This window comes from Simochromis diagramma, unplaced genomic scaffold (genome assembly GCF_900408965.1).
Source record: "Simochromis diagramma unplaced genomic scaffold, fSimDia1.1 OVJJ01000304.1, whole genome shotgun sequence".
NCBI classification, from domain to species: domain Eukaryota; kingdom Metazoa; phylum Chordata; class Actinopteri; order Cichliformes; family Cichlidae; genus Simochromis; species Simochromis diagramma.
In genome coordinates this window covers 17,825,075-17,851,842 of record NW_024387030.1, presented here as the reverse complement: position 1 = coordinate 17,851,842, position 26,768 = coordinate 17,825,075, and the positions used below count along the sequence as shown (strand labels likewise).

At 40.2% G+C, this 26,768-nt stretch overlaps 1 protein-coding gene across 3 annotated transcripts; it reads left to right on the top strand.

Moving 5' to 3' along the window:
* Positions 1–1,986: 1,986 nt before the first annotated feature.
* Positions 1,987–26,327, top strand: letm1 (leucine zipper-EF-hand containing transmembrane protein 1). Of its 3 annotated transcripts, XM_040041737.1 has the most exons (15): positions 1,987–2,344; positions 6,603–6,660; positions 6,891–7,383; positions 11,421–11,564; positions 12,321–12,458; positions 12,762–12,965; positions 13,093–13,212; positions 13,385–13,516; positions 13,635–13,793; positions 14,230–14,358; positions 15,618–15,752; positions 15,953–16,146; positions 18,306–18,338; positions 18,919–19,075; positions 21,366–26,327. In XM_040041737.1, the coding sequence occupies exons 1-15, from the start codon at positions 2,260–2,262 to the stop codon at positions 21,516–21,518; spliced, it is 2,334 nt and encodes a 777-aa protein (XP_039897671.1). In that variant the 5' UTR covers positions 1,987–2,259; the 3' UTR covers positions 21,519–26,327. The 3 variants fall into 3 exon arrangements, with proteins under 3 accessions (XP_039897671.1, XP_039897674.1, XP_039897673.1); XM_040041740.1 differs by lacking the exon at positions 18,306–18,338 and having other exon boundaries at positions 1,988–2,344; positions 18,937–19,075; XM_040041739.1 differs by lacking the exon at positions 18,306–18,338 and having other exon boundaries at positions 1,989–2,344.
* Positions 26,328–26,768: the final 441 nt, after the last annotated feature.

Below are 26,768 nucleotides of genomic sequence, written 5' to 3'. Positions count from 1 at the left end.
CATACAGGGCACTTTAATTACTTAAAACAGAAGACAAATTCTCCCCTTCTGTCACTCAGCAGCAGCTGCAAAACTGTTAAGCAACATTTAACGATACTCCACAAATGGAGGAATTCTAAAATATTTTTACTCAAATATTTAGCAACTAAATATGTAAAAAAATATGTATATATGTATCAGTTAGATTCCATTTGTCATACCAGTAAGCCACCTCTTCTTTTAATGTGCTACATGGCAATTGACTACTGTTTTTATCAAACACGCTATAGGTCCCATCAATCTATATAGAATAAGGTTCTGAGAAAAACATCATATTTGTCATTAACTTTTAAGTACGGGCTGCTCTGGAGGATTTAAATGTCATCATCAGTGAAATTCTGTCCTGTCTCTCTTTGTTCAGCTTTTCTTTTTAGATGTCCTCTGTATACATATATAAAATGAACTGAGCAAGCGGTATGATGCAGACTTTTGTTCTGTTATAATTTTATCTAAAATTAACTAACTGGAATAAAAAACACTAAATTAAACTACCTCACGAAGGTCACTGGGTTATTTTGAACTGAACCAACTAGGGTAATCCCATAATTTGGACAGCATGCAGGTCACCGGGTTACTGACTCTCTGGCTGTCACAGACAACAGTGTAATTAAGTGTCCACTGACTGCTGAACGAACAAGCTTGCTTGACTAAAAAATGAATTGATGCTTAGCCATGATAATCTTTGAAATGTGGGAGAGTCTCCTACTATTTCATGTATGCCAACATAGTTACTGATTGTCTTCTCACCACCCCTTCCACCCCACCCTTTCTTTACCAGTACTGGCATCTCCTTACTTTACTTAAATATTTATGTAACTAAATACGTATAAATATGTCTATGCATTTATTTAATTTATTTACACATCACACTCATTTACATCCTAATATACCCCTGTATATTCGTTTAATACTAGTTTGCCTTATTTCCAGTGTTGGGAAGGTTACTTTTAAAATGTATTCCATTACAGATTACAGAATACATGCCCCAAAATGTATTCTGTAACGTATTCCGTTACGTTACTCAATGAGAGTAACGTATTCTGAATACTTTGGATTACTTAATATATTATCATGCTTTTTACAACTACGTGAATGTACTATTGCTGTGATTTATGACTGTTACTGAAGGTCCGCGGCTCCGAACCATATTAAAGGGACCTCTGGCTAATATGTCAGGCTCCGAGTTGGGCTCATAGCCGAAAAATAGCTTTACTTCGTTGTCTGGGTCAACTTTGCTAGCGAGAGACAGAGAGAGGCGTTGAAAGGCTGCTCCAGCGGAACTTATTGTTTTGGAGGAAAACACGAACACAGCGTAATAGCTTACTTACAACTGGGCTCGTCAGAATAGCATTCTGCTTAGCACAACAACAACAAAAAGCCGCTCTCTCACCCAGGAAACTCACAGAGAAAGAGCGTCACCCCGTAACCATGGCAACCGTAACGCTGCCACCTGGAACAACAGACCGTAGCTGTCAAACAAAACCCAAACAGTCCTGACCCGCCACAATATGAAACAGGAAAGTACCACCGTGTAATCCATTTATTTCAACAAAGTAACTGTATTGTAAATACCACCTTTTTAAACGGTAACTGTAACGGAATACAGTTACTCATATTTTGTATTTTAAATACGTAACGGCGGTACATGTATTCCGTTACTCCCCAACACTGCTTATTTCTGAATGATGTACAGTCATGGCCTGTACATTTTCCTGTCAAAAAAAAGAATAAAAAAAACTTGTGAAACAGACAAATCTGTCATATCTGTGGTTCCTTATATATTTAGATTATATCTATACGCAAATTCATGCTACACGTCTTATAAAATTATATATATATATATAATTATTCGCATTTGTGGTATCATAAACCGGTCGGATACTACTTCGTCTCTCACTTCTACTCTGAAATGGAGGCTTTTATTTGATAAAGTCACCGGAAGCTGCTTTTTTTAATCGCTGCCGCACGGTTTGACGTCATTATGGAACCCTGGCCCGGCTAGCTGTCATATGCGTAACAGGGAAGGCATGACATGGAGCTAAATTTTCCCATCTGCAGTTATATATGCGGCCTGGCTTGTTAAATCGATCTAAGGAATTGTCAGTTATATGTACCAAGTTAGAGGCCTTTCCGTTTCGACTTCTCGAAAAAGCAGTAGCTCGCTAACCCGATAGCTACCTTCTAACTTAAGGTGAAGATAACCACTTGCATACTGAAAGCATGGCGTTAATCCTGTTTACAAGATCTCGGGCACCTTTAATGAAAACGTCTCGATCCCTAAAGAATGAATTCAGGAAAGGCAAAGGTAAGGTTTCTGTGTTGGTTTGTTACTGCCTAGCTTGCTGTTTACTCTGCTAGTGTTGACCAAATAACGCTAACAATTAGCTTGTTGATATTAGCATCTAGAAGGGTCCTTTACATAGGGTAGGTGGTCCTGGCCCCGGTTTCAGGAATAAACACCTGACGACTCATCACACTCCGGGCGCTCATTCATTCTTTTAAGCTACCGATTTGAAACGAGTCTGTAAGAATAAATTGCACCGAGAGTGTATCACGGCGATGGAAGTATCGGAGTGATACACTCGAAGCGAAGCGTAACCAAGGGTTTAGGTTATCTGAGGACAACCTGGCAATATAATTTTTTTTAACTTGGTTATCTGAAGGCAACCTGGTTACACACACACACACACACACACACACACACACACACACACACACACACACACACACACACACACACACACACACACACACACACACACACGTTTGAGCAGATGCTCGTTGCTATGGTACCCTAGTTCCCTAGTGATTAGTCAGCACCTAGGAAGAACAAAAGAAGTAGGATCTGTGGATACATGAGACTATATTTCCGTTGTGTGTTATGCTGATTTCACGTAGTTGATTCAAGTGTCTTGCTTTACTTTCACGATTGAGGCCAGTTTGTTTTAGCCTTGCTCAATATTTCACAACTTTGAAGCCGCAGAGTGATTTGGCAGATGAAAATAGCAAATAGTCAGTTTTATACAGCTGATTATGAGTAAAATCAGCATTGACTAGTTTTCTGTGGTTGATTAATTTGAGGTGGGTAATATGACGATTGCATTTTCTGTTTGGGATAGATTTTGCTATAATCGATTATGTCATTCTAGCTCTCCTTTTTTAATCTTTTTGAATATAAAATCCAAGGCATCGTGACTGTTTAGCTATAATGGTTTTTTTTTTTACAGTATAGAGGACACTAATGCCCCAATACTGCAATATGCAAAATGCAATGTCCCCTTAAAGTTGCAAGAAAAAAAACTGTGACCCCTTCAGAATTACCAAGACTTTTGTCATGATCAATTATGAAATGTGGTCTGATGTTTCTCCTAGTGAAATGATACACAAACACAGTCTGGCAAACTAATAACACACACACAGTTTAGCTTTCCCGTGTATTTCCATGAATAAACACTCAAGAGGCAGACTGGTGGACACAAGTGAACTTTTGACCTTTTAGTAGTAGCAACAACCTTCCTGTAGTTGGTGTTTCAGTTCATCAGCGTTTCTGGGATTTCTTGATTCAACTGCGAAATGTTGGCATTTGTCAATGTTTTGTCTGGTATTTCCAGGGAGCGTGGTCTCTGGTTTGTTGTAGAATAATAATCAGGTCCTAAAGCATTTTTTAAAGCAAGTTTGCAAAGCGATGTCTGCAGAGAGCAGAGACCGTCTGCTGCTGCAGTTTTAATCTCACATCCTCAAATCGCAGATGTTTCTAGCATACTGGTTTACTTCCTTTTCCCAGCCTGTGCTCTGTGATTCTAAATGTATTCAACAAAGACATGAAAAGTGCACCAATTAGTGTACTGAGACTTAGTCACATAGATGCTTCTAAAATAAGATATTTCATCTCACAAGTTTATAAATTAAAGAAATTCAATGTAATGAAATCGCTTTTAGGACTAATATAATATTAAAGGAATCATAGCAGCTGATATGTCTGTGTGCTTGTGGCTTTAAAGTTAATAGGTGTACCACAGCAGGCATTAGAGATGTTACAGGTTTATGCTACAGAATCAATATCATGTCTGAAGTTAAGGTGATGTTTTTCCTCATTGCACTGAGCCTGGGGGTATAAATAGATGAGGGGGTCATAATGGGGATTTGCCTGTCTGCGATGGACTGACTGAGACTGTGCTCTTGGCTTTAGGCCCAGATTATCAGACAAATTGTTTTCCATGAAGAAAGGTCAGTGCCTTTTATAACCTCACCTGAGACAACTGATATTCCTGTCTAATCATGTGTGAAAATGAGTACAGGAGTATTCCTGTAGTATGGTTGAATCTACGTATTAATAAGTAGAGTTCTGAAAATCTTTCAAGTTTAAGATCTGTAGTAATAGTGACCTGGAGCTGCAGATTGAGCTTTCTGTCGTGCTGTGATGGCTGAGCATTGACCAGCCTGCAGTCCTTTGTGACCGTCATAGACAAAGATAGTGAGGTACACGTACACTGTTATTGATTTACACATTTACACAATGCCAGTGTTCATTATCTCTGCACTAGCATTCACTGTGATTGAATATTTACATTTTTGTGGGTACTGTATAATCAGAGGGTCGAGCATTTCAACTCTATGTTTCAAACTTCGGTTTTGTTTGCACACAGTCTGCTGTCGCTCTAAAGAATGACAGCAGACTCCTGTTCTCTAAATGTGCATTAAGATTTAGTTTCAGATTTGTTTGAGCATGTATCTTTCAGTTCTTCACAGCAGTTGTTGGATTGGTTGTCTCAGCAACATGTGCATAAAGGGGGGGGGGGGGTGTATTCAGTGTAAACAAAATTAGATGGATGGACTTAAACAGTGTTGACTAACCATGGCTGTGGCCTTTTGGTGGGGGGAACCGGTTGGGATTGGTGCAATTTGTTTCTGTCTTGCTGCGCTTGTGTTGCTTCTATAGCATCTCTGTAAAGTTCTTATATGTGTGAAAAGCTTTGTGGCCTCCCATTTGTCATCACTCCAATCAGAGTTTCTGGTCATGGTTTCCGGTATCGATATATTTGTTAATTCGCTAATTATCCTTTGGCTTTGAAACTGAATGAGCCGGATCAATGTGGCCAGGATTAGTCTCTAAGCATCGTCCTTGGAATATAGAGGCGGTGATGTAAATCTTCTTATAGTTTCCCTGATTTTTCTTTTCGGACGATCCAGTTGGTAAACCAGTCAACCAATCAGTTGGCCTCACACCTTTTGATTGAACAAATCAATATTCAATATATTGTTATTCCCAGGTTATGGTTTCATGATTGGTTACTTTAGTGTAACATGTCCTAACATGTCCTAACTTCACCATATTCTATTCATTTTAACTAACAGCCCAGGCTTAATGAAGGTTTATTCCTACAGTTAATGCAGGAAAGCTTCTATCAGCAGTTTTCTTACTTCTGCTTTAATAAGGATTTTACAGTATGCAGCTATGCAACTGTCTGCGATCACATCACCACAAAAACAAAAATGAAAGGAAAAAGCAAATTATCTGAAAGTACACAATTTCATATCGTCATCATAAGTAAGAGAAACCTGGAATAGAAAGCTCTGTTTGTGTCTTTTTATTTCTTTCGACTAATTTTTGGAGAATGAATTTCATTGTATTTGCAGTGTTTGAATGTGAAACCAAAACCATAAAACCCCCAGGGGGATTCGAACACGGAAAAGACAGCAGTGCTGTGTAGCCTGGGGACATGCTGGAGAGTTGAGTTGTCCACTGTATTTCCAGGGTTTTCTCTCTGTGCTACTGTAGATGACTGCTAAGCCACAAAGGTGAAACTGTTCCAGTAAACTCTCTGTCCTCCTGGCTGCAGGCCACAGCCTCATGTTCAGCTGGGCCATGCTGGGCTCACTCCAGCCGGCCATGTGAGAGCTAGAAAAGGGGCGTGACCGAGCCCTCGGCTCTGGTGTGATTGGTTAGAAGTGTCTCACCACTCCACCTTCTAGCTGCATGCATATCACTGTAGTGGTCTGTGAACCCTGCTGTGGGCCTCGCTGAGGGTGTGAATAATTAGCCACCCAAGAAAGATCAGTGGAAAGATATTTACAGAAGACTGAGCGACTTCAAGGCGGTTCTGTACAGACAAATACATAAGAGCAGAATATTTCAAAACAAAACAAAACATGTGGCCATAGCAAAAACTAACTTTTTATGTATATACTAAAGCGTCCCCCAAAATAATAAAAGGGCAACCTCAAGGTGAATTGACTTTTATGGGTATTCCTGAACAGGCGATTGCAAAGGACACAACGTTTGATGATTGATGTTATTGCATGACTAGTTTTAAGCACAGTGTGTTTTTGCTAGTATGATTATCAGTTTATTAAGAAAATCTGCATAAATGCGTTGGAGCTACAGATAACTGCCGATGAGCAGGTGCTGATTTGCTTCTGGGACGTTCATAAAACCAATATACACTGTGTGTGCGTGTGTGTGTCTGTGCGTGTGTGTGTCTGTGCGTGTGTGTGTCCGTCCGAAGGCTTTTTTCCCCCCCAAGGACACACCTGCTTTAATCGTATTTTCTTCTTTCTTACAGGGAAATTACAGGAGGGTTCCTATTTCAGCTGCACAGCCTTCACACTTTCCAGTCAAAAGTAAGGCAATTAAACCAAATGATCCAAAATGTGTTGTATGATATGCAAATTAAGATCTGTCAGCATGTTCAGGTGAAATTCTATTTTAATTTTGTTTTTTTTGTGCCTCCCTGTAAATTACACTCTATTCCTTTTTTATAGGAAGTCATCCATTTCAAATGCTGCTTTATATTTTGTCCAAGACTTGATATAAACTTTGGGTCCTGAAACTCTTTGCTCTGTGTCCTCAGACCTGATGGGCTCCGACTCGGCAGCTTGGCTCAGGTCTCTTCGTTCGGTCCTTCCTTGCCCGTGTCAGATGAATTTGTGGGTCCCTGTCAGAGCTCAGACACACAGCGGCTCTACTGCGCTTTTGCGTCGGGGGCTTCCTCTTCACTGTACCCTGCGGTCGGAGCGGGGCCCCAATGGACGATAGCACGACCGCGAGACATCGCTGGTGTCAGGTGGATACATACCACGAGGAGGAGATGGGATGACTCCAAGGTGGAGAAGTCGCTGCGTTCGTTAAAGGATAAGAAGAAGAAGCTGGAGGAAGGAGGGCCGGTGTACAGCCCGACACTGGACGCAGAGCCTGTCCGAAGGACGCTCCGACAGCGGGTTGTAGATGAAATCAAGCACTACTACCATGGCTTCAGGCTGCTTTGGATCGATACCACCATTGCTGGGCGGATGTTCTGGAGGGTGCTGAACGGACATCCCCTGTCTCGCCGTGAGAGGAGACAGGTGAGTGTTGCACAGTGTGGCTGCAAGACATTGTCATTTCTGTAGAAGCTACGTTGTGGAGAGATTGTTACTGCTTTGGGTGCTGCCAGGCTTTGTCTGCTGCAGCGTCTGGTGCTGGTTGGGGTTTACATTTTTAAATTAGACATTTTTTTAATGTATCTGTCCCGAATTACAGATCCTGATTTAGTTTAATGGTAAGAAAGGGCAGCGAACATTTAATCTTTAATAGTTTTTCAGGAATGAATGTTCTTTTAAAACCTTGCAAAAGATTTCAGTGTGATCATTGGAAATAGTTTGAAAGTGGGCTCACTGACCTTTTTTTTTTTTTTTTTTTTTTTCTCAAACATTCACATAAAGCATGTAATTCTTTCGCGGTCATGCAGAAATGTAAAAACCTGCTGATTTCTGCTGGAATGAGCAGATTTAATGCCTGGAATGTATGCCATATGTCACAGATATGAGAAGACATTACCAAATCTATAAAAGTGAAGTGAAGATTACATTTGTACTACACAGTCATACCAGAATCCCAGAGCAGGCTATACTTTGTTTCAGTTAGTGAACAAAAATGTAGGTGAAAGGAAGGGTTTTCCCTGGTGATTGCTCTCTCTGTCTCTGCACTGGTAACACACACACACACCTCTGTGTGTGTGTGTGTGTGTGTGTGTGTGTGTGTGTGTGTGTGTGTGTGTGTGTGTGTGTGGGCTGCTGCAGTTTAGTTTCCAGCCCCTGAGAGTAAATATTTAAGCCTAAGATCTTTTTAATTTATACCAAACTCAGAGTAGCACAAAAGTGTGTTTATTAAATGAAAAATTGTTTGTAGAAGCTACAAGATCCAGCATTTCCACATTGAAATATGCCTTCTTTCTGTAGCCCAGAGCAAGAATTAATGCCAACCTCCAGTCAGCAAACAGTTTCCTTTTTTCACCTGGAACAAGCTTTAGCTTGTCTTTAACACAGTAATGTCAGTTTCAAGAATGTGAATTGAGCCCACTAACACAGCTAATGTAAGCTTATTTAGATAATGCTAAAAAGAGGCTCGTGTTTTAAAGGTTTCTCCTGCCTCATGATCAGGTGTATCAGTAGTAACAGAGCTACAGAGCTCAGGATCATTAACAGCAGAATATGAAGAAGCGTTCAAACGTTGCTCAGTAACAAGTAAATGAAAGTTTTTAGTGCTTCCAGTGAAAGGAAACGATTCTTTTTCTAGTCCGGCTCAGAGTTTCCACTGAGGATAACCGACGTGAGTTTAAGAGATCAGCGACGACTGAGCAGCGATTCAAGCCTGACAGCTCAGACATCTTGTTCTATACCGTTTTATCCATAGCCTCTCAATCCTAATGGGATCAATTATGGAAACGGGCCGCACGCTGTGTTTACTCATCAGGCGCCGGGGAGATTGTGCCTTTTCATTAAAGCTCTTCAGGAAGAAGCTTTACCTCGCGTACCAGATTCATCCCATCTCTGCACTCAGCCTACATCTCTCATTTTGTTGTGACTTTCACAACAAATTCCTAACGCAGCTGTTGTTGATAAATTCTCTGCAACAGGACATGGTATTAAAAATATGATAAATTTGATTATTTACACAGTTTTGTTTTAATACAGAATATATTCCAGTTATTAAAATGACTTCACGAGTATACTGCATGAAAAATGTAGGATTTGTGTGAAGTAATGCAAATACTTGCATATTTCTGATGAGACAAGCTGCTCGGAATCCACGGCAGCGCGATTCGCTGTCTGGACTGAAGCCCGGTTCGGTAATCTGCCAAAGGTTCTGGCACACACAGGTGTCATTTCAAGGAAGGTGGGCAGGTCAGCTCAGTTCACACTTATGTACTGTTACCTCCAATCCAGCAGCACAGGATGGTGCAGATTTAGGTGACACAATTGGCGAGTTGCAAATGCTTCTTAGTGACTGATTTAGACTTCTGCAGGGAATCTTTGTAGAGCAACGTAGCCTACGCAAGTGGCCGACGGCGACCCAGCTCTTTGTTGCGGTCAGGCAAACGTATTTTCTTCAGGTTTTTCCACTCTGTGTATTCCTTCACGTTCAGTTTGATAGCTTTGGCTATGTTCCCCCAGGAATTTGCTGACATCCATGAAATGTGGTGATTGTTATTCTCTCACTGATTAATTCAAAAACGGGAATCAAACGTAGGCCAATCACAAAAGTTGCGGCCTGTGTTATGAGATGTGTTGATACATTTCCAGGGAGGTGCACATCGGGTAACAGCAGAGGCTATGTGGCAGGGTATTAGAGGGGTTTGTGGTTACAACACACCTAGACATAGATTTGATACAAAGGTATTAACTGTGATGTAATGAGATCTTGTCTGGGAATCCTTCCATGTTCTTATTTTAATATCTGGCCAAATTCACATTTCACTCACTGCTTTATGTCCAACTTAAAAGAAACCCTTAAACTGATATTTGGGAATCTGCCATTATACATTTATTTTAATTTTGTTGAAAATTCCCATTTAAAAAAACGAAATGACCCATTTGCCTTGTTACACTTGATTGTAAATTCAGATGAAACTGTGACTCAGATTCATTATTATTTGATTATTCGTGTTAAAGCGTGCTGGAGAAAGTTATGGACATGCAGAGATTTTACAGCCGTCGCTGCAGAGTCATTTTACGACATGTTTCTCAATATCCACTTACACAGAAGTTCAGTAGGGTGTGTCATTCTGTGAAATGATGTGATGTAACCTGTTTTACAAAACTCTTAAGTGAAGACCAATCTTTTTTTTTTTTTAAGTCGCTTCTTTAATATTCAAATTCAGAGATATGTATGCGTCATACACCGTAGCACTGAGCCCTACAGTATACACATTCATTAACTGACTTCATTGTGATTATGTTAAAGCAGCTGGGATATAAAGCCTCAGTGGAATGCTAATGGTCGCAGGTCAGTGCAGAGGATGACCGCAGCTTCCCCCCATTAAGCCCACACTATGACCCCATCTGCACCTTTTCAAATGGAGCAGGCTCCCTCAGAGTTCACGTCCCAAACCCGTCTACATGCCATTCATCTAACCTGGACTGGCTTTGCCTCCTTAATCTCCTCCTTTCATATTCCCTTACAATACCCAGGCCTCCCATTTAAGGCTCCCTCCATTTGAACGTGTCTCACCCCCTCCTCCCTTCTTTGATGTGGAACTCTGGGAGATGATATACATGTCAATGGGCCTGCAGACAAAGGCCTTTTCACTCGGGCTGGCCTAAATCCTTCACCCTACTGGCCCACTGACATGCAGGTGGGAAGAGCGGAGAAAGGAGGACTCGTGTTTTTGGCCTTTTCCCCTCTGTGCTGTTTCTGTAGACGGCTCGCTGGAATTGTGTCCTGGATGGTCAGCGAGCCACGTTTGGACAGCCGTACAATGAAGTCAGCCAGTGTTGGCCAAGTGCTTCTGTGCTCTCGGGATTGTTCGGGTCTGCGCTGAACAAATGTGCTTCCTGTTGGATCAAATGGACAGTTTTAGAGCCTTGTGAGGCCAAATGTTCCCTTTGCTCTATGGCTCCATGCAAATACTGTGTGAGTGAATTCGGTGGACGGGGGATGTATAGAGGAAGTGCTGACTTTTGAAACTTATTAGAGGGGCGATTGTAAGGAGAGAATAAAAGATGAAATCAACATTTTCACAGTTTGTGCATTGCTGCTGCCCTCTGCTGGTGGCAGATATGAACTACAATGGTGGGAATGAATGGCACTTTTTTTCCTGTACCCATCCATGTTTAAAAAAAAAAAAAAGAAAAGAAAAGAAAGAAAAAGCTTAAAAAAATATGAGAACACTTTAAAAACACATCAAATCTCAATGGTAAAAAAATCATGCATGCATCATTGCAGCAACACAAAATGATACTATGGGCTCCCACGTGGATCCTAATGAGACAACGGCTCTTTTTTGAAAATCCAAACGGGAGTGCTAACATAGATGCTCATAGTCTCACTTAAAGATTCCATCAGTTTACACAGATCTGTCCCATTTGCTGATATTATTTCCTTTTTTTAAATTTCCTTTCAGTTTCTCAGAACATGTGCTGATGTCTTCAGACTTCTTCCCTTCCTGGTGTTTATCATCGTTCCCTTCATGGAGTTCCTGCTTCCTGTGGCTCTGAAACTCTTCCCCAACATGCTGCCGTCCACCTTTGAGACACAGACAAAGAAGGTAAGTAGAAATGGGTGGTTGATTATTTATTTATTGTATTTATTTTTAGCTCCACGATGCTGGGTTTGCTAAATATTGTGATTGGAACTGTATGTCATATGTAGTTGTATTATTCAGGAATATTATACATGTACTTAAGTTGTTATTTAGACGGTTATCTAATCTAGACTATGACAGTAACAGTCTTAAATAGCCCTATATGACATTTTTATCACTTTGACCAATCTGTTGAGCTTGACCAGGTCTTGACTTGATATTTTAAGTCTTTATAAAGTAGTTTCTATATGTTGGCAATAAAAACCACTGGTAAGGATCACAGTGTCTAAGTTATGAGACAATTTTCCCCTAATGAATCATTAGTTGACAGTGAACACCTGGGTGGATGTGAGCTACCTCTACAAAGTTTTATCACAATCCATTCAAAACTTTTCAAGTTTGTTCACAGACAGTAAAACCCACACTTACAAAAACATGACCTCCTTGGTGGAGGTACCCTGCGTTCTGTCCTGTGTGATAAAGAAAACTTTTCTTTTAGAAGCTGTTTCCAGTCATCAAAATTGTATTTGACAAAAAAACGTTTGAAACAGTTTGTCTGCTGTGGATTCAACTATCCGTTCCAGCCTTGAACGCAAGCGGACTGTAGAGATTCAGACTGTGTTGGTCCTCATATGTCTCACCATCAGTGCTAACATCATTTGAGTGGGATTTACTGTAGTGCTTTTAAGCAAACTGAATTTGTAACCTCTTGCTTTTTAGGAGGAGAGGTTGAAAAAGGAGCTGAGGGTCAAACTGGAGATGGCCAAGTTCTTGCAGGACACCATTGAGGAGATCGCTCTGAGGAATAAGGCAGCAAAAGGCGACGTGACGGAGGAATTCTCCACCTTCTTCCAAAAGGTCGGCTTTCTAACACCGAGCGGTGTGAAATGAGGAGAATAAAAAGCTCATTGCTGCTCTCTGGTGGTGAAAATATTAATTTATTTTTATTTAAAACAGAGTTGTGACCAGTTGATTACCATTAAGAGCGTTTATAGTGGAAATTTAAGTATTTCTTCCGTATTTTCTTGTTACTACATGCTTTCACTGACTATATTCATTTCATGGATTATTCTTTGCACGGGAGAACAGCAGTACATCTTTTGCATGTAAACCTGGTCTCATTTAAACTTCATACAAGCCCTGATCTTCTCATTACTATAGATCCGGGACTCTGGGGAGCGTCCCAGTAATGAGCAGATCATAAAGTTCTCCAAACTGTTTGAGGACGAGTTGACGCTGGACAACCTGACTCGACCTCAGCTCGTGGCGCTCTGTCGTCTCCTGGAGCTCCAGTCAATTGGGACCAACAACTTCCTCCGCTTCCAGCTCATCATGAAGCTGAGGGCCATCCGCGCAGACGACAAGGTACGAATCTCTGTGGTTAAAAGGAAAAATAAACCTGTTGTTTTATGTCTGAGCACACGGCAGCACCCGGGTGAATGCAGTGACACTGGCCGCTGACTCTGTGTGACCTTTTCTCTGTGTTTATCAGCTGATAGCAGAGGAGGGGGTGGAAAGCCTGAATGTGAACGAAGTGCAGGCAGCGTGTCGTGTCAGAGGGATGAGATCTCTGGGAGTCACAGAAGAACGACTAAGAGAACAACTCGGCCAGGTAACGACAACAGCAGACAGATGGGGGCATTTTTCATTATTCACTGTAAAAATAAAGTAGAGGTTTGACCGTCTGGAGACTTCAGGAATGGCATCAGGGGTGAAACTCTTAAGATGTATGTTTGACTGCATATTTGTAACAACCTCTGTAATGTTGTGTTTGACTCTGGTAGTGGTTGGAGCTGCATCTCAACCAGCAGATCCCCACCTCTCTGCTGCTTTTGTCTCGAGCCATGTACCTCCCAGATACCCTGTCTCCTGCAGACCAGCTGAAAACCACGCTGCAAACACTTCCTGAAATGGTGGTATGTAAACAGTACAGAGCTGGGATATAAAGTTGCAGGCAGTACTTTAAGCTCAACACGCAGCCTCGGTCAATACTGGAATACAGGCGAATATCCTGCCCTCTGCTTGCTTTTCCAGACCAAAGAGGCCCAGTTAATGGCGGCGGAGTTGGAGCTCTCCAAAGTGGATAACAAGACCAAACTGGAGACCATGCTTCAGGAGGAGGCAGCCATACGGCAGGACAACAAGGACCGAGAGATGGAGAGGCTGGCTGATGCTGCAGAGAAGGCTGCCAGGGTACTGACTCTGTATGATGTCTGTTCAGTGTTTAGGCCAGGTGCTATTTAAGTCTTTGATACCAGTGCCAACAAACTGACAGACTTTATGAGCCAGTTTAAGATAAAGTTATTATTACCAAAAGACCTTAAAAGAGTCTGACCAAGCCTTAGAGGCCATGCTTTTGCTACACAGTCGTGAGTTTTCAGGTAGAATGATGTGCTCTTTGTTTTTCATTGAAGCTTCAGCTTAGAGAAATCAAAAGGTTTCTGTATTATTCCACATGATTGGATTAACTCTAAATCTGCAAGTTTCTCACAAGAAAAACTAACTGCCTAACCCTAACTACTGCAACAAGGACACATCTCCCTTAAAGCTGAAGGCTTCCTGCAGTCGTTTGTAGTGTTGTTTCTGTAGGTGTTGCTATAGGGTTTGAACCATGCTCTGTTTTCTGCAGGAGGGTGAACCAGAGCTTCAAGCAGAGAGGATGAAGCGCAGTGAGGCAGAGCCAGCTTCATCTAAAGCCGAAAAGGCAGCCGATTCAGAGACACTGAAGGACACCGCACCCATTATAGAGGGACTCAAGGTAAAGTTAGTAATAGATGATAACATTTATTTTATTTATTCTGTTACATGTTTAATATTTTTATGCATTTATATAATATTTGACTTAAAGTCAGAATTCTAATAAAGCTTTTCAGTTTAACCCTCTAAACCTGCCTCATGTGCTGCACACATCCAGTTTTCTACTACACGTAATATCATGTTGTATAGTTTCCTTTACCTGGAGCTTTAATTTCAGACAACAGAAGAGATTTACATTGATTGTATCATATCCTGATGTTTTTTTTTTTTTTTTTTTTTTTTTTTTTTCACTCACTTGCTGCTGCCTTTTCATTCTGTACCATGCAGTTTGAGCAGTGGCAGAGGTTTCTGCGTTTCCAGGTTGGCTTTATTAACACCTCCTCCCAAATGATCCCTGATACTTGTTCTATCCCTGAACCTATGGTGTCTGGTCTTCCTCTGAGCAGATCCAGATGTGGGTTAAACAGCACTAGCATGTTTTTTTCCCCCAAGACTGAGAACATAATCAGAGTTAGAGGAAGTACCCTCCAAATTCATGACAACATTGATGCTGACATAAACCAGTAACTGCTTAGTGCTTGCAGATGAGAGCAACAACAATGTAGCGAGGGCAGGTTCAGCTTTGGGATGAAAATCGTACAGATTCCAGTTTCAGACCTGTTATAAAGACTCGGAGGAAGTTGTATTTTCTGAATGTGAAATTTATTTTTTCTTTTCTTTTAAACAAAATTTAAAGCAGCAAATACAAACGTCCATATATTTAGGCCAAATTGCGCTAATAACCTGTGGTGAGTATTTGTCAGCACTTTCTAACTTATAGAAATTCCCACTCATTACTTTTATTTTTGAAATTTCTTAAAGAGATGCTGTTTGGCCCACGTCTACACGGACCTCCCCTCGTCAGTCCTTCAAGCCGTGTAACATTTCCATCCTTAACTAACAACCTTTGTAGTGCCACAGTTGTTTTTTTATGTGGAGTATCCCACTATGCCTGCCAGCTTCCCTCTTTTACCACTTATATTTAGTTGTTTTAGGGTTTGTTTTGTATCAAATCCACATGTTATACGTGCTAAGTGAAGACAGTGTTTGACCTGGTTCATGTAGTGGTATACACCCATCTTGCTCCCATCTACCACGTGGCTGTGGTAATAATTCACAATCTAAAAAAGTAACTTTTTTGTGAACTTCAGATTAGGTTGTCTTGATTTAAAAGAACATATGTTTATATTTTCTTCTTTTCTTTTTTTTTATAACTTCCAGGCAGAGGAGATCACCAAGGAAGAGATTGACCTGCTGAGTGATGCCTGCTCAAAGCTGAAGGAGCAGAAGAAACTGCTGACTCTGGAGAAGGAGGAGCTGGAAGAGCTGAAGGATGATGTCCAGGAGTACAATGAGGTGCCTTATTTTGGCTTCAATGGACAAATTTAATGATTTATTGCCAATCAGGCCTAATTTTTTTTAAGCAGTTTTACCTCAAAATAGAGTATTAATTTGTAATGCTCCAACTTCTTTGGCTTTTCATGAGTTGTTTTATGTGGTTGTTTCGGCGTTTTTTTTTGTGTGTGCAAAATTTGCATCTGTGCCCTGTTTTCCAGGATCTGGAGGAGATAAAAAAGGAGCTCTCCAAGACTGGTCAGGAGAAGGCCATAGAGGAGTCAAAGGCCAGCCAGCGGCTTTCCAAGAGGGTGAACCGTATGATCGGTCGCATTGACAAGATCATCCTGGAGCTGGAGAAGGACAAGGTCATCCTGGATGGACAGATGGACAGTGGATCCACCCCACCTGTTGGGTAAGAAAACAGCAGCCATAACAGCTTCAGTGAGAGAAGCTGCCGTATAGCATTAGACAGAATTGGATCTGTCACGTGTAACTGCTTTCACTGGGGGACTCTTTGATTTCAGGGAACTTGGCGTCATGATAGTTTTGCCCTGCAGATGAATAATTCAACATCTAAGAAATTTATTTACCTGCTTTGTTACTAAGCACCCATTTTAAATTCCGGCTTAATGCCGAAGTTCAAAATAACAATTTTACTAATGACTAATACTTATATTTTTTCAGTTTATTTATTTTGTTTCTATAATTGTTTTTCATTTTGGTGTCTTATTGTGCAGAACGCTCCCTCAGTCTTGTCCTCAGATGCCTCTACATGCTTTTACATGGTGGGCCACATACAGCCCACTTTGATCTTGATCCACGGTGTCTATTTTTTATTTTTTGTTGCAGTAAACTCACTGTAAAAATCCAAAATTTCTATAGTACATAGTGAAAATGGTAACTTTGTGTCATTTCATGTTCATCTATCTCTGATTTACTGTAGTTTAGTAGTGTAGTATGAATGGCAGGGGGCGTGGTCTATATCAGTAGAAAATGCCACAAAACTTGTGAAAATACAGTTAAACGTCCAAAATTTACCCCTCCCTTCACATTTTCCAGAGACATCTATTGGGCCAGATTGGCGTCTTTGGTGGGCCGATTACATTTGACACCCTTGCTCTACATCATTAGTTCAGCCAGTATAGACTGGCAGCTGTGACACTTGCGTCAAATAACAACCATCCTGTTCCCTTTGACACATTTTGTCTTTCATTCAAATTCTTCTTGCTAACCTGAGTGCTAGCTTAATGCGCTACCTGAGCAAGCTAACACCTTGGTCACTGGCTCACATCTTCCTAACAGACTAGACTTTGCCATAGAGTTAGGCTTTGGAGCGTGTTAGCTGCCACCTTGTACCTAGCACAATAGCTAGCTGGCCAAGCTAACTGCATTATTGCCACATGGCTCAGTAGCATAAGAGCTAACCACTACACTAGCAAGATCACTCTAGCTCTCACCACAGCTGCCTGACCCAGTTTATCTATTGTAGGTTGCTCAGGTAGGCTGAATGAATGAGAAATGATTTAATTTGTTTTTAAAAAAAGAGGGCTGCCCCTGCTGGAGTGTTGATAGAAGCTTCTAAGGACAATGCTGACCGAGCGTTCCCCACAGTGAGACGCCTCAGTCGTATTAACAGCCAACAGGGCTTATGAAATGAATAACTTTAAGTTATTTATTCCCACTTGTGGTTTGGTTAAATAGATAAATCATAGTAAAATGTTATTTTACCATTCTATAGAAAGACTATAAGTCTTTCAGCTCTTCATCACTCTTTGAATATTTTATATTCAGAGCAAACAAAAGCTCTTGATACAACACAAAGATTGGCTACTGACATCTGTATCCATCCTTTTATATGCAAAATATCAGTTAGCGAGGCTAAAGTGATCGATGTGCTCCAACTGCTGTTGAACTAGACCGCTCGATGGTTTTGCAGCTGCGTGTGTGTGCTTGTCTGTAAAAGCCATGAAGCTTTTGAAAGTGAAGGATCCACAAGCAACCTTTTAATGAAGAGCGCCGTTCGCGTTGGCTTGTGACTGCATAGACAGACTCACTGTTAGCATATATCTGATGGGATAGAGTACATCTTTCCTGTTTGTAAAAGTTAAACAAGTTGATTTTAGTAGAGTCCGCATCAGTTAAATCAAGCTAAACAAATTAAGCTGCACAGTCTGGCCTTTAGTACTTTGATCTTCTTCAGATTACATTTCCTTGATTTTTAAAGCAACACTTGTAACATGTTTATACTTTATATCAGCAGGTAAACACAATGACAACAGGATGAAAACATCAAAATGTTGCTTATGCATCATTGACTCAAACGCTTCATGACATGTATCAGTGTATCTAACATAGCTTGTCTTTGTAATTGATAACTTTATCATCTTCATCGTCATCATCACCATCTTCATCTTCATCTTCATCATCATCATTAGTGTTACTGTAAAATGGTGGTGGAGATAACAAAGGGAACAAAAGGTTTCCCCCCTCAAACGTGAATAATACCTTTTTTAATGTCGTTTTCGGTCGTTTTGACTAAATTGAGTCCCTAATTCATTTGAAATTTTACAGATTATTCTTTGCTAAATATAGCGGTGCCAAGAGGTAAGCAAAACTGGGGTAAACCGCCATTTGCTTGCTTGTAACATGCTAGCATGGTTTTTCAGATGCTGAAACAGTGCAATAAAGGATCAAACACTGCTCTCATCTTATTCTCTCTCAGCTTCCATTTCTGCTCGCTACATGTGGTTGCTGTGCTTCAGACGTGCTAAATGTTGTTGTTTTTTTTGTTTTCTTTTTTAACCTATTTAATGAATTAAATCACATTTAATTAAAATAAAATGATTGGAAATGTTTGATGTTTGTTCAGACTGTACGAAAGTCTCCAAAATCTTAAAAAAAAGGATGTATTGGACATTATTTGGCATGTAAGCTTCTGTTTCTATCATAGGGCAGCTTAAAGAAATTAGTTTAAAACAAATATGCTGCATTCAGCATGAATAAATGCGTTTAACTAAATCAAATTCAATTAATCCTGCCGTTATGACAAATTGCACCAATTTTTTTTTGATTGGTGTGTTTTTTTTGCTGATTTTTTGGGAACCTTGAATGCAGCATGTTGACCCTAGACTTCTCCACCACATTTTACGTCCCGTCAAACCTGGTAACCGTTTCCTGTATACAGTCTGTTCTATACCTTTAGGGAGAACCTGGTCAGCATCGACGAGCTCATCAACATCATGCGACAGATCCAGAACATTCCCGAGCACAAGCTGCAGAGCATCGCCGAGGCTCTCGATGACAACAAGGACGGGAAGATTGACATCGACGACGTCATTAAAGTGAGTTGATCTGCTATGAGGAACGTTGTTAGGGATGGGAAATGATAAGAATTTAGCAATTTCGATTTCATTATCAATATCATATCAATAATATTACATACATGCAAAATGCTGAGTGCTGAAATGTTTGTGTATGTTGGAGGTATGTCCCGTCTTTGTTGTGATCAGTGTTGGGGTCATTACTCAAAAAATAATTATTGCACAGAACACTTTTCTTTAAAGTAATGCAGTACGATACTGAATCACACCCAGGTTAAAGACACTCGTTATGTTCATGTCATGTTACTCTGTAAAATGATCTGAAACTGTCTCATAATTACTATTTAACAATATAAGCCTGCAGGCTAGAGTTCCAGATCCTAGTATAAACACAAAGCCAACAACACAAATACAAGATTAAAACCAACACAAAGAGACTTTAAAGCGATCGTCACGGTGATTCTACTGTAGACACATGAACAGGTAGAAACGGAGGCTGCAGCCTGAATGCTCATCACTTTGTTACCCGTTGAAGTTCAGCAGCGGCTGATTTCACAGCAAATGACGGCTCACCTTATCATGCGGTGGGTTGGGGTCAGTTCTCTGATTCCAAAGTTCAAATCCAAATCCAGTTTATTCATATAGCACATTTAAAAACAGAAAGTTTGCCCAAAGTGCTGTACAGAAACAAAGGGATTAAAAAAAACACTGACACTCACATAAACACATAATAAACATATCAACTCACACCAGTCTAAACGCTATAGAAAAAAGGTGAGTTTTCAAAATTTAAAAACAGGAAGCAAAGATGCCGGTCTAATATTTAAAGGCAGCGTATTCCAAAGTTTAGGAGCCATAATTGAAAAGGCTCGTTCTCCTCCATGTTTTAGCCTAGATTTTGGGACAATCAACAGCAGCTGGTTGGCTGACCTAAGGGTCCGGGAATATAAGGCTGAAGTAACTGGGAAAGGTATGGGGGGAGCAAGACCATTTATAAACCAGCGTTAGGACTTTGAAATTAATTCTGTTATGAACAGGAAGCCAGTGGAGAGAGGACAGTTCATGCCAGTTAAGAGGCTGGCAGCAGCATTTTGAACGAGCTGAAGACGTGCAAGAGATCCTTGGCTGACTCCAACATACAGTGCTTACAGTAGTCGAGCCGAATTGAAATAAAAGCATGTGTTAGTAAAGTTGGTCCAACACTTTCTAATCATACAGGAGCAGTTTGTTGACAAACTGCATTTTTCAGCATTATCTAACACGGTGTAAGAACAACTGTACAGTACCCTGTTTTGGTAACTATTGTCCAGGATGTAAATATGTAAAAATTGTGTGTGTTTCTGTTTTGTGTCCTGTTCTGTTTCTGTATGTTTTTTTTTTTTGGTTTTTTTTTTTTTTTTTTTTTTTTGCTGCTGTTACAACCAAATTTCCCCATGTGGGACAATTAAAGGATTCTATTCTATTCCAAGCTAAATTGCTAAGAGATTATTGAATTAGCATTTTGGATCCATGGCCAGGTAACTCCCTGATCAGTCCTTAAGCGCAGGTGTGATCGACTTTGATCACTGGCAGGAGGAAAATGGGTCATCATCGATCCGATTTTGGCCTTGGAGCTGCTATCCAGCATGCCACAAGGAACTGCAGTTTTTATAAAATAAACAAACAAAAAAAACAGATTCATCTGATTCCTAAATTATACCAACCTCTAGTGGCCATTTGAAGAACTGCACTCTTTGGTATCTACTGTTGGCTTGATTTTTCAGCGCCTGCAGTTTCTGTTTGGAGGGATTTTTTTTTTTAACATTACTGTGGTCATGTTGCCAACTTGACTGCCAAATACATATGTTTTATACACAGTTTTTACTTTTGCTTTTAAAAAACATACCACAGTCTTAATGTGTTTCTAGAGGTTTGATATGCTTTAAAATGAACAAACTCAAAGAGTCTCGCTTGTTAAAAACATTTCAAATGTATGGCATGTTTCTGTTTAACCTAAAATATCTCCAGCCCATTTCATCATACAAGCCTTTAAAAGATGTAATGGAAACTAATGGGAGGCTATAAACCAGGACAGGATGGAGGCGTCCAAAATAGTGTCAACATACAAAAACATAGTATCCTGTAATTTCTACATCCAAAATACTTCCCTTTGTTTGAGTCTCACCAAAACGTTCTGGTCTTTCCCATAAGTACAAAAGCGCTTTATAAGCATCATCAAAAGTTGAGGGTATTGTTATGTGCATGTATATCCTCCACTTCAGTTGTCTTCTATTCTGTGGTTTTAAACAAAAAATGTTGGGTTTTTTTTCAGGTAGTGGAACTGATCGATAAGGAGGACATCGACATCTCCACCTCACAGGTGGCCGACATCATGGTGATGCTTCAGAAAGAGGAGAAGCTGATGGGGAAGGAAAAGGCCAAAGAGAAGGCAGAGAAGGAACAGGCAGCCACACTCAAAAGTTAACTCATTTTGCTTCAGAGACACGAGTGTTTGTAAAAAATGAGCACTCTCCATTGTGACTGGTATCTGGTCATAGAGGACTCTGGACACCAGGTTGATCTGGAGAGGTCGAGAACCGCAAGGTAACAGCTGCCTTCTTCTGAAAATGTAATTCTGCTATAAATTGAGCTCCTAAAAATAAAAAATAAGAAATCTTCAGAGAAGGCTTGTTGCCTTTTAAAATGTACAAATTCAACAAGAAACTAAATTTCTGTCATGTTAAAAAATTAAGTAAGATGTGTGGTAGTTTTACTTCAGTATTTATCAGTGCAGGGAGCACAGTGACATGGAATTGAAAGCTAATCGGAAAAATGGTTTGGGAAATGTGTTATCAGACGTGTTATTTAAAGTTGTAGGTGAACCGTCTTGCCTTTCAGTTCGTTCATGTCATCATCTCGGAGAAATGAGCGATCATTTCCGAACTTTGCACAGTCAACATTGTCATTTCTGTCATTCCGCTCACTTTATTTCCTCTTATATTTTATTTATCCACCTCATACCTGTTTGTAAAGTTTTTTTTAAAGTTGTACTTGGGCAGGTAGCTTATCGCTGGCTATAACGGTGGCTGCAACCAAAGATGTTATTGGTATTGGAAACAACATAAAAATACTCAAAACATGTTGAAATTACAGGTTTAAAACAATCCATTTTAAAAAGGGGCTACTAGCGATTATATGCTAAAAACTATTTAGGTTTTTCTTAGATAGGACATCAAACTTTTTCCATAAAAACCAAAACTATAGTACTGCAATTTCTTTACATTTTGCACTCACAAATGGGGAAAAAGTACATTTAGTGCAGCTCTTCATAGATCTTCACTCGTAGCTCTTTATTTAATGCCAAAGTTGCACTGAGATGCATTAATAGCACATTCGAGGTACTCCTAAAGTCATCAGACAAAACAGCAAAGATGGATTTAAACTGTGTAGGATCAGTGTAGGGACAGAAGCCACCAATTAAATGCGTCTGATGCTGCTGTGACAAGTCAGTCGGGCTGTCCCCGAATGGTCCTTCGTTGGGTTCGTGTTCGCCCTTCAGTTTGGATATTGAGATGTTGTTGTTGTTGTTGTTGTTGTTGTAGCGTTTTAGCAGCTATGATGTTTTGCTTGTTCGCTCTCTCAGAGCAGCCTTCGTTATCCGTCGCTAAGGCTTTAAATGTTCCTTGTTGATTTCTACCGAAGCACGCAAACCCAACAAACGATACTGGGGACGGCAAAGTTTAGGAAAGTAAGAGATTCATTTTGCAGTAATTAGTCTGGAAATCGTCCGCTCAGGCGATAGATGAGTTCATGAGTTGTGTCGTGGTTGTCATCGTTTAAATGCAAAGTGGCCTTCTTATCACACAAATTTTATGGTTCTTATAACACTGCATATTTATTTCTGAGGATTTTTAAGAATTTAACGGAGTTGTGACGTTTTCGATTTGCCGTATAATTTAATTCTGAACAAATTTGGATGAATTTTAAATTTTAGTCCTGTCTGTTTTTTTCCTTTTTTGTTCTTTGCACTGTAGCCATGAATGTACGTAGTATGTAAACAAGATTCCTCAGGGCTGTGTGATGATTTTAGATGATTAAATATGTCCTGCTACCTATCCACATATCCCATTCTGTGTTCACACTGCATCAGCTTTTCAATGAAATTTGAAACGATGCTAACTGCACATTTCGATCAGGGGTGCAGTTAATTATTATTTTGCTCATTGGTGCTTCCTAAAAACTTAAAATAGAGTGAGGAAAATGCCCCCTAGAAGACTCCAACCTCATGTTTCCAGTTCGCTAATCCCTCTAATAAATGAATGGAAAACAAATAATGACATTTGATTCCCTAACCATTAATGGTGCTGACAGTATTCGATAAATATTTTTTTCTGTCTAATTATCATTATTATGCAGCATTTTGAAGACACGTTGACATTTCTGACATCTAAATGATGTGAAAGGTAATCTTAATGAACTGATTCATGGGGGAAAAGGGATCAAATAGAAGAATTTCAGACAGATGTATCTAATAACCTCAGATAAAAACTCTTGGTAGTGATGAAATCCAAAAATCTGATTGCTTCTTTGGTGAATTTCTCACATAACTGGCTTCCTGTCCAGCCACATGCGGGTGCCGCGTGAACCTACCGTAACGCCTCCAGCCGCCTCTGTCTGATGAGCTGACCTAGTTTACGGTCTTTGCCACCGCTCTGGTGTTCCTCCTGCATAATCAGAGAAGAACTCGGGTGTAAACGAGGGTGACGGAGTGGTACTTAAGATAATGCTGAGTGGACAACGCTTCATTTAATCCATTCCCAGAATCCGCCGTCCTACACGTGGAAGTTTAAGAGCTTGTTCATCTTCCATCGGGCATCGTCCCAGCTCTCATCCAGTGCTGCCTGGCGGAGCAAAAGCTCTGCTTCGCCTGGGACCAGTCAGACTGATGGGTGCGGGGTAAACACTCGTCCCATACATGGGCCAAAGCCAGCTCCACTGGAGGGTTGTGTTTAGGTTAGAGACGCTCAGGCGGGACATGGCACGCCGTGCGCTGCATAAATCCGCAGCCAGTGTAAACACTTTAAAAGAACGTTGTGACAACGTCTCGTTTACACTCGGCAGGAGAGCGTGGTGTTTGTGTCACCCCTCCCGCCTGACAAGGTTGAACTCTGAGGAGCACTTTGTATATCAGCACGACTGGCCCTGTTTGGGACAGAGGGTCAAAGGTCAGAGAAGGGGAAAGAGACGAATACCAGAGTGTAAGACTGATGGAGATCAATACACAGGGTTCCTGTGCAGGTCCAGAAAGGGTTGAAATCGACAGGGACCTTTAATGCGTTGCAGTCTTTGCTGAAATGCAGATTGATGTCAGTAATGTGCAGTTGCACAGAGAGCTCCTGAGAGCTTATTTTTACCTTTAACATGATTTTTGCCATGTTTTACTAAATGCACGGAGCTTCAGTTTAGCCAAAGAGACCCGACTAGTCAACAAGCAGATAATCAGCCACGTTTCCCTTTCTTTTGATGTGCAAACAGCTAAAAACAAACTGGTTCCACCTTCACCAGTGGGAAGATTTGATCATATTCTTTATACTCAATTGGAGCAAACTGGATATCTACCAGTCTAGCCAACTCTAAAATTCCAAGATGATGGAAAAGGGTGAAAAAAATACGTTTGTTTTTAACTTCCAAAACATCTCAAAACCTACATATTACCACAAAATGATTACAATATATGAAAACTGGTCAAAACTTCAAATAAATTCAAGAAAACTCAAACTTCCCTCAAACTAACACTTCCCCAACTGATTGTATGTCCTTGTCTGTGGCTGCTGTGCTGTTTAAACTGCAGTCTTGGAGAAAGAAGGAGGTGTAGAGATACAGTTGGCAGCGAAAGCAGTTTGACTCGAGGCTTGTGTCAGCAAATTTTCATTGCCAACCAGGCCGAGGCTCATTTCTTACCTTTTATTCCTTCATTTAGTTCCCTCATGATATTTTAGAAGAAAGTGACTCAGGAGAAATAAAAAGGTGAGCCGATTTTTAGCACACTGTCACTAACGTTGACTGTTCTCTGCACAGTATTGCCACAGTGTAAATGCACTATTCTTTTTTTTTTTTTAAGCAGTTGGTATGTGTTGACTGGCCGTCTCTGTGTGAATGTCTACAATACAAACCGTCCTCTCAGACTCCTGCTCAGTTGTGGGTGTTGGGTTTAGAAGAACAAACGCTTAAAGGATAATTTTTTTCTTTTCTCCCATTTTGAGGTGGAACAAGTGGCTTCAGCTTGTTAGCAGTACGCTGTAAATCTTTAATTTAAAGTCATCCGTGCTGATGAACTGGGAAGCCGACCTTAAACCTTAATGACTGAACACTTGCTCTTTAGCCTAAGCTGATTCCACCAGTTTAGTTTTTCTTGTCAATTTCTGACAAAAATCTACATATTTTGTGCTATCAGGTAGAGTAGCTAAAAAGCTTTGTGGACTTGGCTTCTTTTGATGATATAATCGTATTACTCTTCCTGTTTGGGGTTTGATGAGCTTGTAGTAACACCTCCCCCCACTTCTTTTTTTGCACCAGTCTTTTTTTTAATTATTAGCGATATGCTGCTTTTTGTAAAATATAATCGAGTTTTCTCTTGTGCTGGATGTAAGAGTACAGTCTGTGTAAAGAGGGAAAGGGCAGCTGAAATGGGTAAAGCAGTGGGGATGTGCTCTGTCTGTATTTTCAGTTGAAAAGTAGAAAACGTGTTTCACTATATTTTAAATCATAGTGCAGCCAGACCCATTAACCCGGTAAAGACTGAACCTTGAAGTAGTTGCCAGAAAATTCAAAGTTTTTGAAACTGGAGTGTTTATGAAACTTCTGGTATAAGGGTTAGGGTTGTAATAAAGCTAAACTCGCATATGAGTTTTAATTTGTATCAATCATGAATTTATTTAAGTTTTTTGGGTGGAAAAAAATCACACTGATGATGTCGAGGGTTAAAAATTGTTCTAAAGCTGTGTTCAAGAAGAAGGCGAAGTGCCTCCCCTTTTAAGATCAAACTTTATTGATAATTTATTGATATTGATATTGCTTTGGGATCGTTTGTGTCCGAAACGGCAATCTTTCAGCACAGACTCTAACTGAGGATGCCAAGGCAAATTCACAGCTTTGTCGCCTCCAAAATGCACTTTGGCTTCTTTATGAACACACAGACACACAAAAAAACCGAGTCCAGAATTCATCTTCGATGTGTTTTAAAGCATCAGAAAGGCCACAATCTGCTTACACGATATTAAACCTCAGAGAGGGGGAAAAAAACAAAACCCAAAGAACTTTATGAAATCTAGTTGTAAAAAAGAAAACCAAATAAAAAAGACAGAAATCAGAGACGTTGCAGTAAAATTGCAGTGTAAAATCTTACCCGGTGACACGGTGTTTTTGATATGTTAAAGATAATCCACGTATAGCCTGCTGCAGTTTGCTTGAAAACATTTCTGTTATTTATTTATTGAATCAAAGTTTCCTTTTTTTCACGACTGGGTATTTGATTTTAGTTGAATTTCAAATGTATGACAACGCTTTGTAACTGAGATCTTGTGTTTATGTAAAGAATGAATCACAAGTTTTGAATAAATTATGATTTCTCATTTTTGTTTGATTCCTTTATTGTTTCGTTTTACATCTCATTATCTTTTCTAAGTCATCCACACCAACATGTTAGCCATTGTGTGTCATCTGTAAAGCTCAGTGA

Bases quoted from the DNA above. Each gene is read 5' to 3' on its own strand.
- letm1 (XM_040041737.1), top strand. From the start codon at position 2,260: ATGGCGTTAATCCTGTTTACAAGATCTCGGGCACCTTTAATGAAAACG. The intron at 2,345-6,602 runs GTAAGGTTTCTG...TCTTTCTTACAG, and splicing joins TGAATTCAGGAAAGGCAAAG to GGAAATTACAGGAGGGTTCC. The intron at 13,213-13,384 runs GTAACGACAACA...TGACTCTGGTAG, and splicing joins TAAGAGAACAACTCGGCCAG to TGGTTGGAGCTGCATCTCAA.